This window comes from Lacerta agilis, chromosome 7, assembly GCF_009819535.1.
Source record: "Lacerta agilis isolate rLacAgi1 chromosome 7, rLacAgi1.pri, whole genome shotgun sequence".
Lineage (NCBI taxonomy): Eukaryota > Metazoa > Chordata > Lepidosauria > Squamata > Lacertidae > Lacerta > Lacerta agilis.
In genome coordinates, this window is record NC_046318.1 from 5349605 (window position 1) to 5363639 (window position 14035).

At 46.4% G+C, this 14035-nt stretch overlaps 1 protein-coding gene across 1 annotated transcript; it reads right to left on the minus strand.

The window, feature by feature from the left end:
- Window positions 1-436: 436 nt before the first annotated feature.
- On the minus strand, window positions 437-11911 carry LOC117049518 (START domain-containing protein 10-like). The gene is made up of 6 exons (XM_033154255.1): window positions 11646-11911; window positions 5880-6027; window positions 4393-4496; window positions 2882-2999; window positions 2222-2274; window positions 437-732 (listed from the first exon to the last, which is right to left on the minus strand). Exons 1-6 carry the CDS (start codon window positions 11808-11810, stop codon window positions 544-546), a joined length of 777 nt encoding a protein of 258 aa, XP_033010146.1. The 5' UTR covers window positions 11811-11911; the 3' UTR covers window positions 437-543.
- Between the last annotated feature and the right edge of the window lie 2124 nt (window positions 11912-14035).

The window sequence follows — 14035 nt, forward strand, 5'->3', positions numbered from 1 at the left end:
GTACAGGTTTGTTTTTCTTTACACAATCTGTGAATGGCATTATGTATTTGTATGGGACTTTTCCTTCCAAGAGCTCAAGGTCATATACATCTATCCTGCCCTTCCCGTTTGCAACAGCCCTGTGAGGTAGGCCAGGCTAAATTGATATATGTGCATAGCTAGCAGTTCTTGCTAATAGATTAGAGAGGGAGGAATGCAGGGGGCCCAATCCACATACAGTGGCCCAAGTAATCCCGTTGGCATCTGTGGCTTAGCATTATGTATGAATGTGAAGGCCACTTCCAGCCATCCTGGGTCCTGTGCCGTCTGAGGGGAGGGTGCCGGATTCCACACTTACAATACGCAATGTCAACTTTCGGTGGATAGTCCAGGACGCTGTTAGTGGGATTGTCCCCCAAGTGTCACCAAATGGCTCTAAAAGGCTAGAATGCAAAACTCTGTGAGAGCTGCTGTGCTCTGGATGGTGGAAGGCCTCATCCAGCCCACAGGACGGTGTGAGCTGTGCATCCAGATCCTGGCCTCAGGCCTCCTCGTCACTGAGGCTCATCTTGGCTTCGACAGACCGCTCTCGTCGATGTTCTCCAAGGAGTCGGCGTGCTGCAGGGAGAGCTCAGCTAGGCTAATGCTGGGCAATGTGTTCTGTTCTGGGTACAACCAAGGCTTGAAGCCAGGGTCGTGCTTCCGTTTCCACTCCGGGTACTTCAGCCCTGCCTTATAGATCGTCTTCATAGCCTGTAAAAGGAGAGTAAGTTTGGTACTAGCAAAAATCTGGTTGCTGACACACATTGTGTTTCTGAACTGAAGCAAAGACCCACTTTTACACGAGGAGACAGAGGCAAGCAGGCACAGGCTGTGGCTGAGACAGAGATACAGTAGATGACCTCTGTGAGCATCAGTTCTCTTTGGCTCATTTAATTAACAATAACAATTATTATTATTATTATTATTTCTATACCGCCCTATACCCAGAGGTCCACGGGCGGTTCACGTAAAAAGATCGCAGTACAGTCGTACCTCAGGTTACGTACGCTCCGGGTTGCGTACTTTTCGGGCTACGAACTCCGCTAACCCGGAAGCGCAACCCGATGTGCGCATGATTTGCGCATGCGCAGAGCGTTTTTCGTTTTTTTTCGGGGTTTTTCCGGTCTGTGCATGCGCAAGACGAATTGTTCAGGTTACATCCTTTCTGGGTTACGTACTGTAACCCAGAACGGATTAAGTACGTAACCCGGGGTACCACTATATAAAATGAAAATAAAATAGAATTCAGTCATGGAAGAATTTCCTGTCCTCAGAGGAGGCTGATTGGTAGAAGGAATCTCCATGCCCCTCCTAAGAGCTGTCAGTTATTTAATTCCTTTATTGGGGGCACACTAGCAGTCCCTCTTGAGTCTCCCTAATGTCCCGAGCAAAAAATTCTGTTGAAGGCTGGCATGCCCATGAGGTGCAGTAAGGTGGTGGCCTTGGGCAGCAGATCTCAGCCTGAGGAACATGCTTTTTGCTGCCTCCTCTCCACAGCTGCACCACATTTTCCATAAGCGCACCCCCCTGCTGCCACATTGTCCCCCGCCTCCTCTGTGGGCATGATGCTGCCATGGGTGCCACCACACTTGCACCGCGATGGGAGTGGCAGTGGCAGGGAGTGCCTCTGGAGGAGGAGGTGGTGATGGGTCTTTGGCAGTGGCAGGGGAGTGCCCATGGTGTTGTGCGTGGGGGGGGGGTTTGCCTTAAGTGGCACAACATCCTGGGCCACCCTTGTTTGGGAGCAGCTGGCGTAAAAACTGCAGAGGTATCACCCATAGCACAGCTCTTCCAAATTCTAGCTGTGAAGAAGAAGAAGAAGAAGAAGAAGAAGAAGAAGAAGAGGAGGAGGAGTTTGGATTCGATATCCCGCTTTTCACTACCCGAAGGAGTCTCAAAGCGGCTAACATTCTCCTTTCCCTTCTTCCCCCACAACAAACACTCTGTGAGGTGAGTGGGGCTGAGAGACTTCAGAGAAGTGTGACTAGCCCAAGGTCACCCAGCAGCTGTATGTGGAGGAGCGGGGACACGAACCCGGTTCCCCAGATTACAAGTCTACCACTCTTAACCACTACACCACACTGGCTACACCTTTGACAGCATGCCAATATGGACAGTTATATCCCCCCAGCCTGCTTAGCAGCTTGCTTCAGTCATAGTCATCCTGCCACATGGATGTGCCCACACAACTCCAACTTACCTTTGGTGCCACGTACTGAGACGCTTTATTCACCACCCACTTTGGTAATGAACCTAAAAGCAAACCAGATTCACCTGTTACCAAAAACTGGTGCACACAAGCATTTCTGCCATGTTAAATGCTGTGTTTTCCCACCGTCCCCACACGGAGAAGAGCCCAGTCTATTGTGCCCCATGGGACAGGTGCTTCACCATCGCTGTGGGTCCTTTTGCTATCCTTTGCTATCCTGCAAGAATCCTCTCCCCAAAGCACACCCACCAGCCCCACACCTAAGATATGGTTGCAGGTAGAGACGTGGCTGAATTGGCTTGCACTATCAAGTTCAACCGATGGTCCTCCTTCTGGAATTCGATCACACAGCCAATCCCTGCAGAGAGGCAGGGTTAAAGCCCCCCTTCTGCCCACTGCCTCCCTGCCAGGCACTCGGGAAACATGGTGCCAAGGGCTTCGACTCGCGCTGTGAAGTCATAACAACCTCAGATGATTGCAATCTGGCCTGCTCTGCCAAAAAATGGTTCCTACCTGTGCCTTAGGAAACCTCCCCTTTATTTACCGCCCTGAACCCTCAACACTGACTTGGGCACTGCCTGGAACAATTCCCGCCCCCCTCTCTCAGGCTTTGTCTTTTCCCAACCACAACCTGGGCGTAAAGATGCTCACCTCGAGGGTCTACTTGGGTGAGGTAGTAAAGAATGCAGCCACTCTTGCCCGTTGCCTTGATCAAGTAGCCCGTCTGCAGGGATACGGCCCTCACGCAGTCCTTTCGGGGCGGATACTTCTGCAGAGAGACCCCACAGACTAAGGCGTGGTTCATACATGCAGTCACCAACATGAGTGCCCGCTTGAAGGAGAACCCATGAAGGCACTGAATCACACAATAAGCCCTTTGTGGAAACAGATGCATATGCACTAAGGGCCCTCAGATGTAGGAGCAGGGCCCATGGAGGGAGCAAAGGAGGGAAAGGAAGAAACTGCTAGAGACCCGAACCGAGAAGCAGCAGCAGCAGCAGCAACCCCACTGTAGAGGCTGCCAGTCCCCCACGGTGGCCAACTCAGGACGAGGTGAGTGAGATATTCTTGCTGCATGGCAGCTAGAAATGATTCCCTTGACTTGGTGTTAAGTGTGGGATGTAAACACAGAGCAGTCAAAACACAACATTGCTAGAGTGGACATGAAGGTAACTCAGTCCTCCAGGCACAACTTCCTGCTACCTGGACTGAGTTAACTTCCTCTGTGACCAGAAGTAGGTGTGGTCTCACCTGGGAACAAGATCCCAAGACCAGTCACCATTTTCTCCTCGTCTCTTGAATGAGCAACAACCTTGTTCTCCTGGGTCTCAGCCAAAAGAACAAAGGAAACTACTTTTTCCCTATGGAAGTAGCAACCACATGTAAATACTTTTACTAAGCATACCTGCCTTCTGAGAAACGCTGTGTAACTCAGGAAGTAATGTGAGTAAACTCTTTATTCATTTAAGATACATTGTGTTGCGTGCAGTCTTTTAAGAGGGATATAGGGGAATTATACCAGGAAAATATACATATATATATTGTTTTAGGCTTTAGCAAGCCTGTGCAAGCACATCTGCTGTGTGTGTGTTTTAAAAGGGGATGTAACTCTGCTAAGTTTGGAGCTTGTTAACACAAGCTGGGATGAGATATATAAGTTAATACATACTCATCCACACTCCTAATCATTCCCACAGTAAGGCCACGGCTCAGTGCTAGAACACATGCTTTGTATTCATGAGGACCCAGGTTCAATCTCCAGGTAGGTCTGGAAGAGACTTGTCCATCTCTGAAACCCCATAGAGCTGCTACCAGCTACTCAGCCAGATAGAGCAATGGTCTGACTCTGTAGAAGGCAACTTCCTAGGTTCCTTTGAGTAAAGGCGTGCTTTTAATGGGGCTTAGAGGATTACAAATGAGGCAAGGGGGGTTGAGAAATTGGCATGGCTGAGAGAAGGGGGTTGAGGAAGAAGGAATTGTGTGTCTCTGCATGAGCAAAGGAAGAGAAGGGGTGGGGTGGGGGGAAACCCTTGCTCTACACCCCTTCCTCTTCCTTGCAAGCAGGGTACCAAGCCAGGGATGGCGCCCACCCCTGCTCCCCATTCTGAACTGCAAGCATCACCCAAGGATCAGCTGCAAGGAGCTGAGAGCTTGTGGCTCACTGGATGTTTGACGCTGTAGTTGATGATCATGTAGTCATGGCCAAGCGGGAGCCAGGAGCGCAAGGTAACAAAGTCCCTGTTCTTCAGAGGACTTGGGCACCTCCCTGAAAGAGAAAAAAACACGGTTAGCAAGAACGTACTGAAATTTAAAACCCCAGGAGGAAATAAGGCCTCACTAGAGACCTTCCCTAGATAACATGGTTCACCCCCCATTCTGTTCTGGGGACGTAACACGTGCCTGCAGAGACGAGTTTTGAATAGCACTATATAAATACCAAGGATTAATAAAGCAGCTCCAGTGTGTGTACCTGGATCTACCTGTCCTCCTTGCTAAATGTTTTCCTGACCTGAGCAGCAAAGTATTCACTGCTAGTTCCACCTCAGCCATTCCTTCCCCAATGACCATTCAGAATCCCATATTAAAAGAAAAAAGAACGCCACGTTTGCATGCCATGTTTCAGGCAGACATTGGTTGAGCAAATATTCATTTTATTTGAATGTGCATGGCAGAATGGAGAATGTGGAGTTCTACTCAGAAAACCATTCAGCTGGAAGGGGCCTCAGGAAATCCACTGTTAGATGGTCATCCAGCTACTGCTTAAAATCCTTGCTGAGTTTTTTGTTTTGTTTTGGGGGGTGCAAGAAGCTCAGGACAGGGTTTCAGTGCAGTCCTACCCATGGCTACTCAGAAAGAAGTCCTGAATTACTCTCAGGCAAGTGGGTCTAGGATTGCAGCGGAGTAGTCCAATGGCTTTCTCAAGATACACCAACCCCAAGCCCAGGAGCCCCTCTGGGCACAAATTGGGATGAGGCACAAGAAATGCTTTCTTCTGTGGGATGTAAAGCACAGGAGCAGTCAAACACAACATTGCTAGAGTGGACATAGAATGGGAACTCTAGGTCAGCCAGTCGGAACTCACTGTTTCTCCTGGGCTGGGATGGACTTCCTCCATGTAACTGGAGATGGGTGTGGTCTCACCTGGGCAGGTTAACACAAAACCACAGGGACCAGTCTCCATCTTCCTCTTTTGGACCACGCTCTCAAGGAAGGAGCACCACTGAGATACTCTCTTGGCTAGACCACAAAGGAACTGATTTCCCTTATGGAACAGTCTCCTGAGTAAATGTAACTTTTACTAAGTTTAGTCTGCCGTCTGGGATCAAATTGTGAACAGATGATTTCTCGTGAGTAAACTCTTTTTATACTTTTATAGAAAACTGTGTAGGGTCTTATTTTGAGAGGGATTAATGGGGAAAATACCAGGACATTTATTACAGAGGTTTTAACAAACCTGAGCAAGCTATCTGCTGTGTGTGTGTTTAAAAGGGGAATGAGAACTCTGCTAATTTCTGGGACTTGTAAACACAAGTTGGAATAGGATATCTTAAACAATATATCCTCTCCTGCATCCCAAAACATCCCCACATCTTCTAGGAAGTCACATAATCTGTCAGGGGTTTCATGCCAGTCAAGCAAGGTTGCTCACAGGAGTAATATCCAACATCTGCGTTGACAGTCAGGCGCCCAATGTCATGGGTCTCAATCATGTTGGTGTCCCACTTCTTGCGGTAACTGGTGTCATGTAGAACATCATAGAGCGTCTCTGGAGGCACATCGTGGCAGACGATACGCATCTGTGTGGCAAGGAATTTGTGTGATCATGCACCGAAAAACTGCTAGCAAGCACAGCACCTGCGTCATCAGACTCTGAGGCAAAACATTTCACCAAGGGGTGGGGCAAAGGCTGGGCAAGTGAGAGGGAAATTGTAATAAAACAAGCTAAACTTCACATCCCTTGCTTTTTTCCCCAGGCATGGTCTGCACTTTAAAGCTCCTTTATTTGCTCCAGATTTTTTCCTTACAAAAACTTGCTCTTTAAAGCTCTATCAGAGCAAACCACTAAAAACCTGAATGGATGTTTGCCCTGACTGGTTGCTAAGGAGCGGGTTTTCACAGGAAAAACTCCAGAGCAGTAGCAACAAACAAAAGAAACGCGTTTGGACGGAGCTTTTAAGCGCAGATCTGTTCCTGGAAAGAATGGGGCAAAAAGTGAGTGTGAATGAGCCTTCCTTTAACTTTACACATTAATTTTCTGCATACAGGAGTTGAGTGTTACTACCACTACTACTACTACTACTACTACTACTACTAATTTATTTATACCCCGCCCATCTGGCAGGGTTTCCCCAGCCACTCTGGTGGCTTCCAACAGAATATTAAAATACAATAGTCTATTAAACATTAAAAGCTTCCCTGAACAGGGCTTCCCTAAACTTCAATCTGAGCTGGCACAATCCAGCAAGGGCTGCCTCACGTGGCTCTTCAGATTCCATCCCTTTGTTATTAGTCAGATCTTCTGTAATGAGACGCCTTAATCCAAAACAAGGTCGAGTGCACTTAGACCCAGCTTTTCCCTTCAGTTGGCGTAGCTCAAACAATCCGCCACAAGCAAATGTGTGGAGCAGCAGTCCGTTTGGAACGGAAGCAGATAACTTGGGGGAGAGGTCAATTATGTACCAAGGAAACCTGGATTCTGAAACCCCTGATTCTGCAAAATCAATAAAATGGCAGCTATGTGAATATTTTGTGTGACTTATTAATATAAGCGGATTTTGTTTATTTTCTTTAGCATCTGCTGGTGTTGAACATATAACTTCTCACAATCCCAAAGGTTTTACTCTCAGTTGTGAGGTGCAGTGCAATAGCCCCTGCATTCAATGTCTTTGCTTCCTCATGAGGAACCCAAGGTGGTTTACCAGTTTAAAACACTGAAACAAATGTTGGCAGATGAAGATGTTGGAGTATATGGAGCCTGCGGAAATGACCGGGAGAATCCGTAATCTGAGAGACGACGCGGTGGAAAAAGAATGGGGAAAATTTAAATTGTATTTAAAAAAGTATTGTAATATTTGAAATTTTGATTCTAGAAGAAGGATAGGCTGTCACATGTATAATTTGAAGCAAATGAAAATTTTAGGAGATTATAGAATTTAGAATTGGATTGAGAATTTTTTAGATATGAATGATTTTAGATTTTAAATGTTTTAATTTCGAGATTGAATGGTATTTATAAAAGATGTGATAAGGGTTAAATTCGGAAGTTACCGGTACGTGAAATATTCTGAGGGACGTAAATTAGGGGAAACAGGAGGAAGTCAGAAAAAGATGATAAGAAAATGGAATTTTTTTTAGCATAATGTCATATTGTTTTTTGTTGTTATTTTTGGATGTTTTTTCTTTTAACTGTTTTGTATTTGGTTTTTCTTTTTTAGTTTGTTGTTGTTGTTTTTTGTTTAATTTGTTGTTGTTTTTGGAAAATACAATAAATATTACTTGAAAAATAAAAAATAAAACACCGAAACAAATGAACACTATAAACTGTAGAGCCACATAGTCCTCTCAGGTGTCTGGTGGTGGTGCAAGTGTCCTGGCCTGGGCCTCCCTGGCTTTCTTAAGGTCTTTCTTGCACGATGCAGCTCTGAGTTTCCAGTTCCCAAGGAGACGGAGAATCCCAAAGGATTCTCCAGGAGAGAGACAGCTGGACTGAGAGGAAATTCCTCAGCCGCTGCTTAAGGGTCTGCATCTTGAACACATCATCCAGGCTTTGGAATTTGGGGGGCATCTGTCCCCTCTCTTCATCTCCACATGTTTAAATGTTGTCGTTCAAAGAAGCCCATCTATTCCCTCCACCCATCAGGGAGCTCAAAAGGGGGCAAATTTCCAACAGACCCTGGCACCCTCAAGAAGTGACTGGGGGTTGGGGGCAACATCCTGACGGGGGTCTCCTCCTCTGCCACCCATAAATCCTGCAGGTAGAGAATAATGTGGAGGTGCTTGGGAGTGTTCAAAGCATTTCATATACGGAGCAAGAACCCACAAGGGGTCAGGCCTCCTCAAAAGCAATTCCATTTCTGTTTCAATGGATAGGCCTTTGATGGATAGTCCTTTTATTGGTGTTAGCCGTCCTGAGCCCGGTTTGGCGGGGAAGGGCGGGGTATAAATAAATAATAATAATAATAATAATAATAATAATTATACAAGGTGACCATGACTGGATGATGGCATGGTGGTGAAACCCTGCAAAAAGGGAGTGAAAGAAACATGGAAATTCTCCACTCAATGTCTGGAAGAGGCAACCAGATATTTGCCACTGAGCATTCAACTACATTAGTAAATAAAAAGTGCTTTATATGCATTTTAACACTGTAACAACAGGTGGTGCTGTGGAGTCCCGTATTTCGCCATCGTAATTTCCCTTTATGAAGTTTACAACGCGTTTCCTGAAACACTTTTTTGATGTGTCTAGATCCAGCCTGAGAAAACGTTTCCAGATCTCTTAAGTCTGCAGGTGGTTTCGGCCCTGAACTAGAGACCGAGGACTCAGCTACGTTACTAAAGAAACAGCAATTTGAATGTGCTATAAACATGCAACGCCAGATGGCGCCAGAGAGCAGGAAATTTCAAAACACGATTTTCCATAGAGATTTCCCCCCTTTTGTTAAAACGATCTGATTTCTGACTTATTTATAGCGTTCCCCGCCCCCCAATGTTTAGATCCACCCCAGATTAGTGGTAACCGAAGTCATGACGACACCTGTAACTAAAGCTGTCTGTAGGATTAAGTGCCTCAGAGGCAGTTGGTGCTTCATGGATCTATCTATCTGCATCTATCTCAGCTCAGTTCAATGAAAGCAATGGACTAAGATTATCAAGATGGTACCTGCTGCTCGTTATCCTGTTCTCATTTTTAATTAAATACTAGCCAGATGCCGAATGAAAAGAGCTATCCCTTTTTATATTGCCTTTTCTCTTTTTGTTCTTATTTTTCATCTTGGTATTCATGTACAGAAGAGCTCATATTATTCCATCAGCAATCTACGCACGTGGGGGGTGAGGTGGTGGTGGGGTTTCACTGTTTGGAGATGAGACACCCAGATGCTCAGCCTCCTTTGCTTGAAGATTAAATGTCTCTGCACAGGGATTATTTAGTCCAGCAGAGGAATATTTCAGGTGTGTGTATACCATCTAGAAGGGCCTTCCACCAACTGTGGCTGGTTCGAGAACTATGGCCATTCCCGGACTGGGAGAGTTGGTGCCTGCTGTTGTAAGAATTTTAAGGTCTTTCACATATATATAAAATAATTGTTATTAATTTACCAAACAAATAAGGCCACATGTCTGAAAACAGCACAGAAAGACAGGCCTCACTCCATTTTGACTCCTGGCTGGCCAAGTGTTTTCACCTGCAGGGAGGGGGTGAGAAGTCTCTGCCTGAGGATGGGCCATTTCCCTCACAAGGAACAGCCATTAGCCCTACCGGCCAGGGAGGAAACCTTTCATTTTTTGCAGAAATGTGTGTCTGGGAGGGGTCAAGGAGAGATGGCACAGGTGTGGGAAATTCCCAAGTTACCTCCTCTGACCATCCCAATTTGTGATGTAATTCTTGTTAGAGATTTCAGAGTTGCCTACGTGCAGAAATTCAGCTGTTTATCTCCAAGCAATTAGCAGTTGGCAGAAAGCCCAGATCTGCTCTCTCTCAGACCCTTAGCAACGACCTGTGATTGGTCAATGAGTTCCTAAAGACTGAGCTCTGTGTGAGAGCTTCGGTGGTTAGTGTGTGGTGCAGGTGTTGGTGTGGAGAAAGTGGTCAGTGTAGAGAGAGAGAGAGACAGAGAGGAAAAGATTTTGTTTTGTTTCTTTTATTTGTAAAGTCTGTAAATAGTAACTTATGGATGCTAGTTGCTTCAATAAATACTGTATATAGTTATCCAGTGAGTTGCTGAGTTCCTGCGTTTTGCTGTCCAGTCAATTACACAACAGCCAGAAGCTTCCAGAAAAAGTCTGCGTCTAACTCTGCGGTGTCCAGGAATACGTTATACTCCTGACACTAAATCTTAAGATTCTGATGTATGTATGATGTATGGAGGGTTGGTCTTGAGCTGGAGGGGGGGGGGGCGATTTCAAAAGTCTATATAGGAGCTTGCGCGCCTTTGTTCGAGGTCTTTTGCTTGCAAAACACCCTGCTGCAGCAGCTTCTAATAAACAAGGCCTTGCTTTGGGAGATTCAGTATCGTCTCTATTTCTTGCATTGTGCATCTGACAGGGAGGGAGCCCTGCTAAGGCTCTCTCCCTCAGGTTCGTGGACTCCCTTCTGGGGCCGAACCTAATTTTTATTACACTGCCATCCACACAGGGGGGAGCCTGGCCAGCCGACAGCACTTGGTGGGCACGAAGCAGGCGCCCCAGCATGGCACGGCCTAGTGCTCCTCTCCTGCCATCTACACTCTGCCCAGCCCACTAAGGCACGAGAAAGAAGCCATTATCTCAGAACTTTCTCTCAGCCATACAAACGTTAAAAGTCACAGGAATCCCTTCGAACATTCTGCTTAGAAATTCCAGACACACTTATTGAAAATAAATAAACTCCGCTGAGCATAGTGTGACTTTTTTTTCTGTTTTTTGTTTTTAGTAAACGTGTAAATCACAACCAACCGTTGGTTAATAAAGAATCTTCGCGTACACAAGTAAACCAGGTTTTCCATTGTATTGATCCCTGGCCTTATGGCATAAGTAGCACCTCAGTGTCAATATGTGAGCTCAAGAAAACGATGTGTGGAGCCAATGAGTGAAAACTGAATCAGCCTCTTTCCGAGGGCTAACCACAACTCAAAAGCTTGTGTCTTTATCTACTACCAAATCCATATACAGTGTTCAATTCCCTTACGTCTGGGCAGGACGCTCAAAAACACAGAATGAGACTTCTCTTCCCCTATATCTATCTCAATTCATGTCTAAGATACAGGGTTATTTCTGACTGTAAAATGTGCTTCGAGGCTAAAACAGCAGAGATCCCTCACAGAAAAAGAAAGAAAGGGGAAAACAGGATGAGGAAAAGAGAATGCTAGAGCCCAAAGGATCTTCCGGGACCTCCAACATTCTAGCTGAATTGCAGCATCACACATTCTGCAGCCTGAATTAATTCGAGAACTGAGCGCAGCAAGAGGGATGCTTGTTTTGGAGCAAACCTTTGTTTAGGAGTCCAGAATTTATGGGGCAGGAGGAGGAGAAGGGGCTCCTGGGCAAATAAGGGGGGGGCATAAGGGAGGTGGGCTGTCGTGCATCATCACCCATGATTCCCAAGCCCAGGCAGGGGCCCCTGAGTGGCATTCAAGTAAGTTTTACCACTGAAATTAATGTCATGTTCATTAATTCCAGTGGGTCTACTCTGAGTAGCTGAATGCCACCCCCTTACCTTGATTTTCTGGACAGTCTTGCTCTGCTCCTGCATTTGGGTCCAAACTGCCACTCCTCCCTTGTTATACCGGCTGCTCCAGCCTTCCTGGCTTTCACACTGGTCCCGGAAAGTGTTGAAGTCGGAATCATCTGGGATGTAGGCTCTCTCTCCTTCCCCAGACATAGGTGCAGCTTCCTCCAGGGCCGCCAAGCTGCCTGAGAGAAGGAGCTGTGCAAATGCCCACGCAGGCAAGAGAGGTCCCTGGCTGGATACCGGGGAAGCTACGCTGGGCTCGGCGATGCCCTGGTCTCTTCCCTCTATTCCTTCATAACTCTCCCTCCTCAGCTCTGTCAGGGGCCTCTCTGGGCCCCCAGCCCTGACTCTGGGAGAGAAGGAATGGCGGCGGCTGCTACATTCAGTGCCTCCATCTTCAGAGCCTAGACGCTCCTCTCCTGCAGAAGAGTCACGGCTGCTGCTGGCAGTGTGGATGCCTTCTCAAGTCCTGCCAAAGGGCACCAGGCCCCCCAGTGGGAAGCTTCTGCTATTTATGTGGATAATCTGTAAGCGCACAAATAAAACACAGAGCCCATTTCGGTGTTCTATCCCCAGTATTCTCCGGTGCCTCCTCCCATGCCTCTTCCCTACCCCTCTCCTAATTTCTGCTTCTCTTAACCTGCCTCTGACTTTGCCGCACTGAGTTGCAGAACCAGCTGGGCACTTGCCAACAGCAGCAGCAGCAGCAGCAGCAGCCTCTGAGTTCGGTTCTGCAGATGGTTAATGTGACGGCCTTGTTAATGCAGGACGCAGTCTAGCCTGCTTACCCTGCAATGTGGGGCAGCCAGAGAAAATTCTAGATTGTGGAATAGGGATTCTGGAACAGGGAGCAGATTGTGGGGATTGCCTCACCTTGGCGATTCTCTTGGCATTACATTCTGAGGCAAAAAAAAGGAAATTCTAGATGTACTGGAGCATAAAGGGAGGTTTTTTTTAGCTGTGACGAAGCTAGAATGTTGTGTTCAGAGCTTTCAAAGTGCTGTGGCCTTGTTAGAGATAGGGGTGCACCCGGCCCAGGAAGAGGAGCTCCCCTACTCCCACATCAGATCTGAGCGTAACAAGGCAGATGCAGCAGGAGGCAGTAAGGGACCCCCCCCATCTCAAAAGACCCTTGAACCAAGGTTTCCCTGCTAACAGCCCAGCAAGGCAGGTTTTGCTCGTCACAATATTAACCACAGTTTTCACAATATCACAATACTAATCACAATGAGAAATCACAACAAGCAGAAGCAGGGCTATCCAATAACTAGCAAACTCGTTTAGGTGATGATACAAGTATTTTGAGAAACATTTCAATAGTCAGGGGCATAGCAAGGTAAATTGGTACCCGGGGGCAAAAAAATTTTTGTCACCCCATCCCCTCAGGCATGGGAAGGTCAGGTGGTACCCGGTGCGGAAAATTTCTTGTCAACCCCCCCCATTGATTCCCCCCCCCCCGCAAAAATGGTTTTACATTATTTCATATTTGCTTACAAAGGAATAATAACAAGTAATAATAAAAAAAACGTTTTCTTCATATCCCACCCTCCCCGGCCGAAGTTGGGCTCAGGGTGGCTAACATCAGATACATAACATTAGTATAAAATCAAACAATAATTAAATTACCTCCTAAAAACATCTCAAAGTCTAATTAGATGGCTTTCCAAAGGGTTAGGGTTGGGAACAGTAAGTGTTCTCTGAACTGAAATTCCAGCCTTCATGACATAGGAAAACAGCCAAGTGAACAGCTGTTTTGGTGGAGGAGGGTCAAGATATTAACCGATATGCATGAAATTTCATATATAGCTCTATATTCCCTAGTATAGTAAGATAAGACCTTCGGAGCAGGCATTTTCAAAAAAAATAAATAAATTTCAAAAAAAATTGTTCCTTGATAATTTGTCACGCCCTCCATTATGGAACCCGGGGCGGCCCGCCCCCTTGCTACGCCCCTGTCAATATTATATATCTATATCTAATCTATCTATCTATCTATCTATCTATCTATCTATCTATCTGCATATCCACAACAGACCTCAGGTTTCAGGAACTTATGGTGAGCAGGGAAGCAGTGATTCAGTGGAGGGAGCGGCACAGTAGCCTGGATGGGAGGCATAAACTTCAAAGCACACATGAATGCACACATGGAAACAGCCCAGGTATGCAATTACATACGACAAAGGTCCGTATAGTTAAAGCTATGGTTTTCCCAGTAGTGATGTATGGAAGTGAGAGCTGGACCATAAAGAAGACTGATCGCCGAAGAATTGATGCTTTTGAATTATGGTGCTGGAGGAGACTCTTGAGAGTCCCATGGACTGCAGGAAGATCAAACCTATCCATTCTCAAAGAAATCAGCCCTGAGTGCTCACTAG

What these genes read in the sequence shown, in the direction of transcription:
- LOC117049518 (XM_033154255.1), bottom strand. Translation starts at nt 11,810, where the DNA reads ATGTCTGGGGAAGGAGAGAGAGCCTACATCCCAGATGATTCCGACTTC. An exon ending in ACTACAGCGTCAAACATCCA is followed by an intron (nt 3,000 to 4,392) that starts GTGAGCCACAAG and finishes GTCTCTCTGCAG; the next exon opens with AAGTATCCGCCCCGAAAGGA. An exon ending in CACCCAAGTAGACCCTCGAG is followed by an intron (nt 2,275 to 2,881) that starts GTGAGCATCTTT and finishes GTTTGCTTTTAG; the next exon opens with GTTCATTACCAAAGTGGGTG.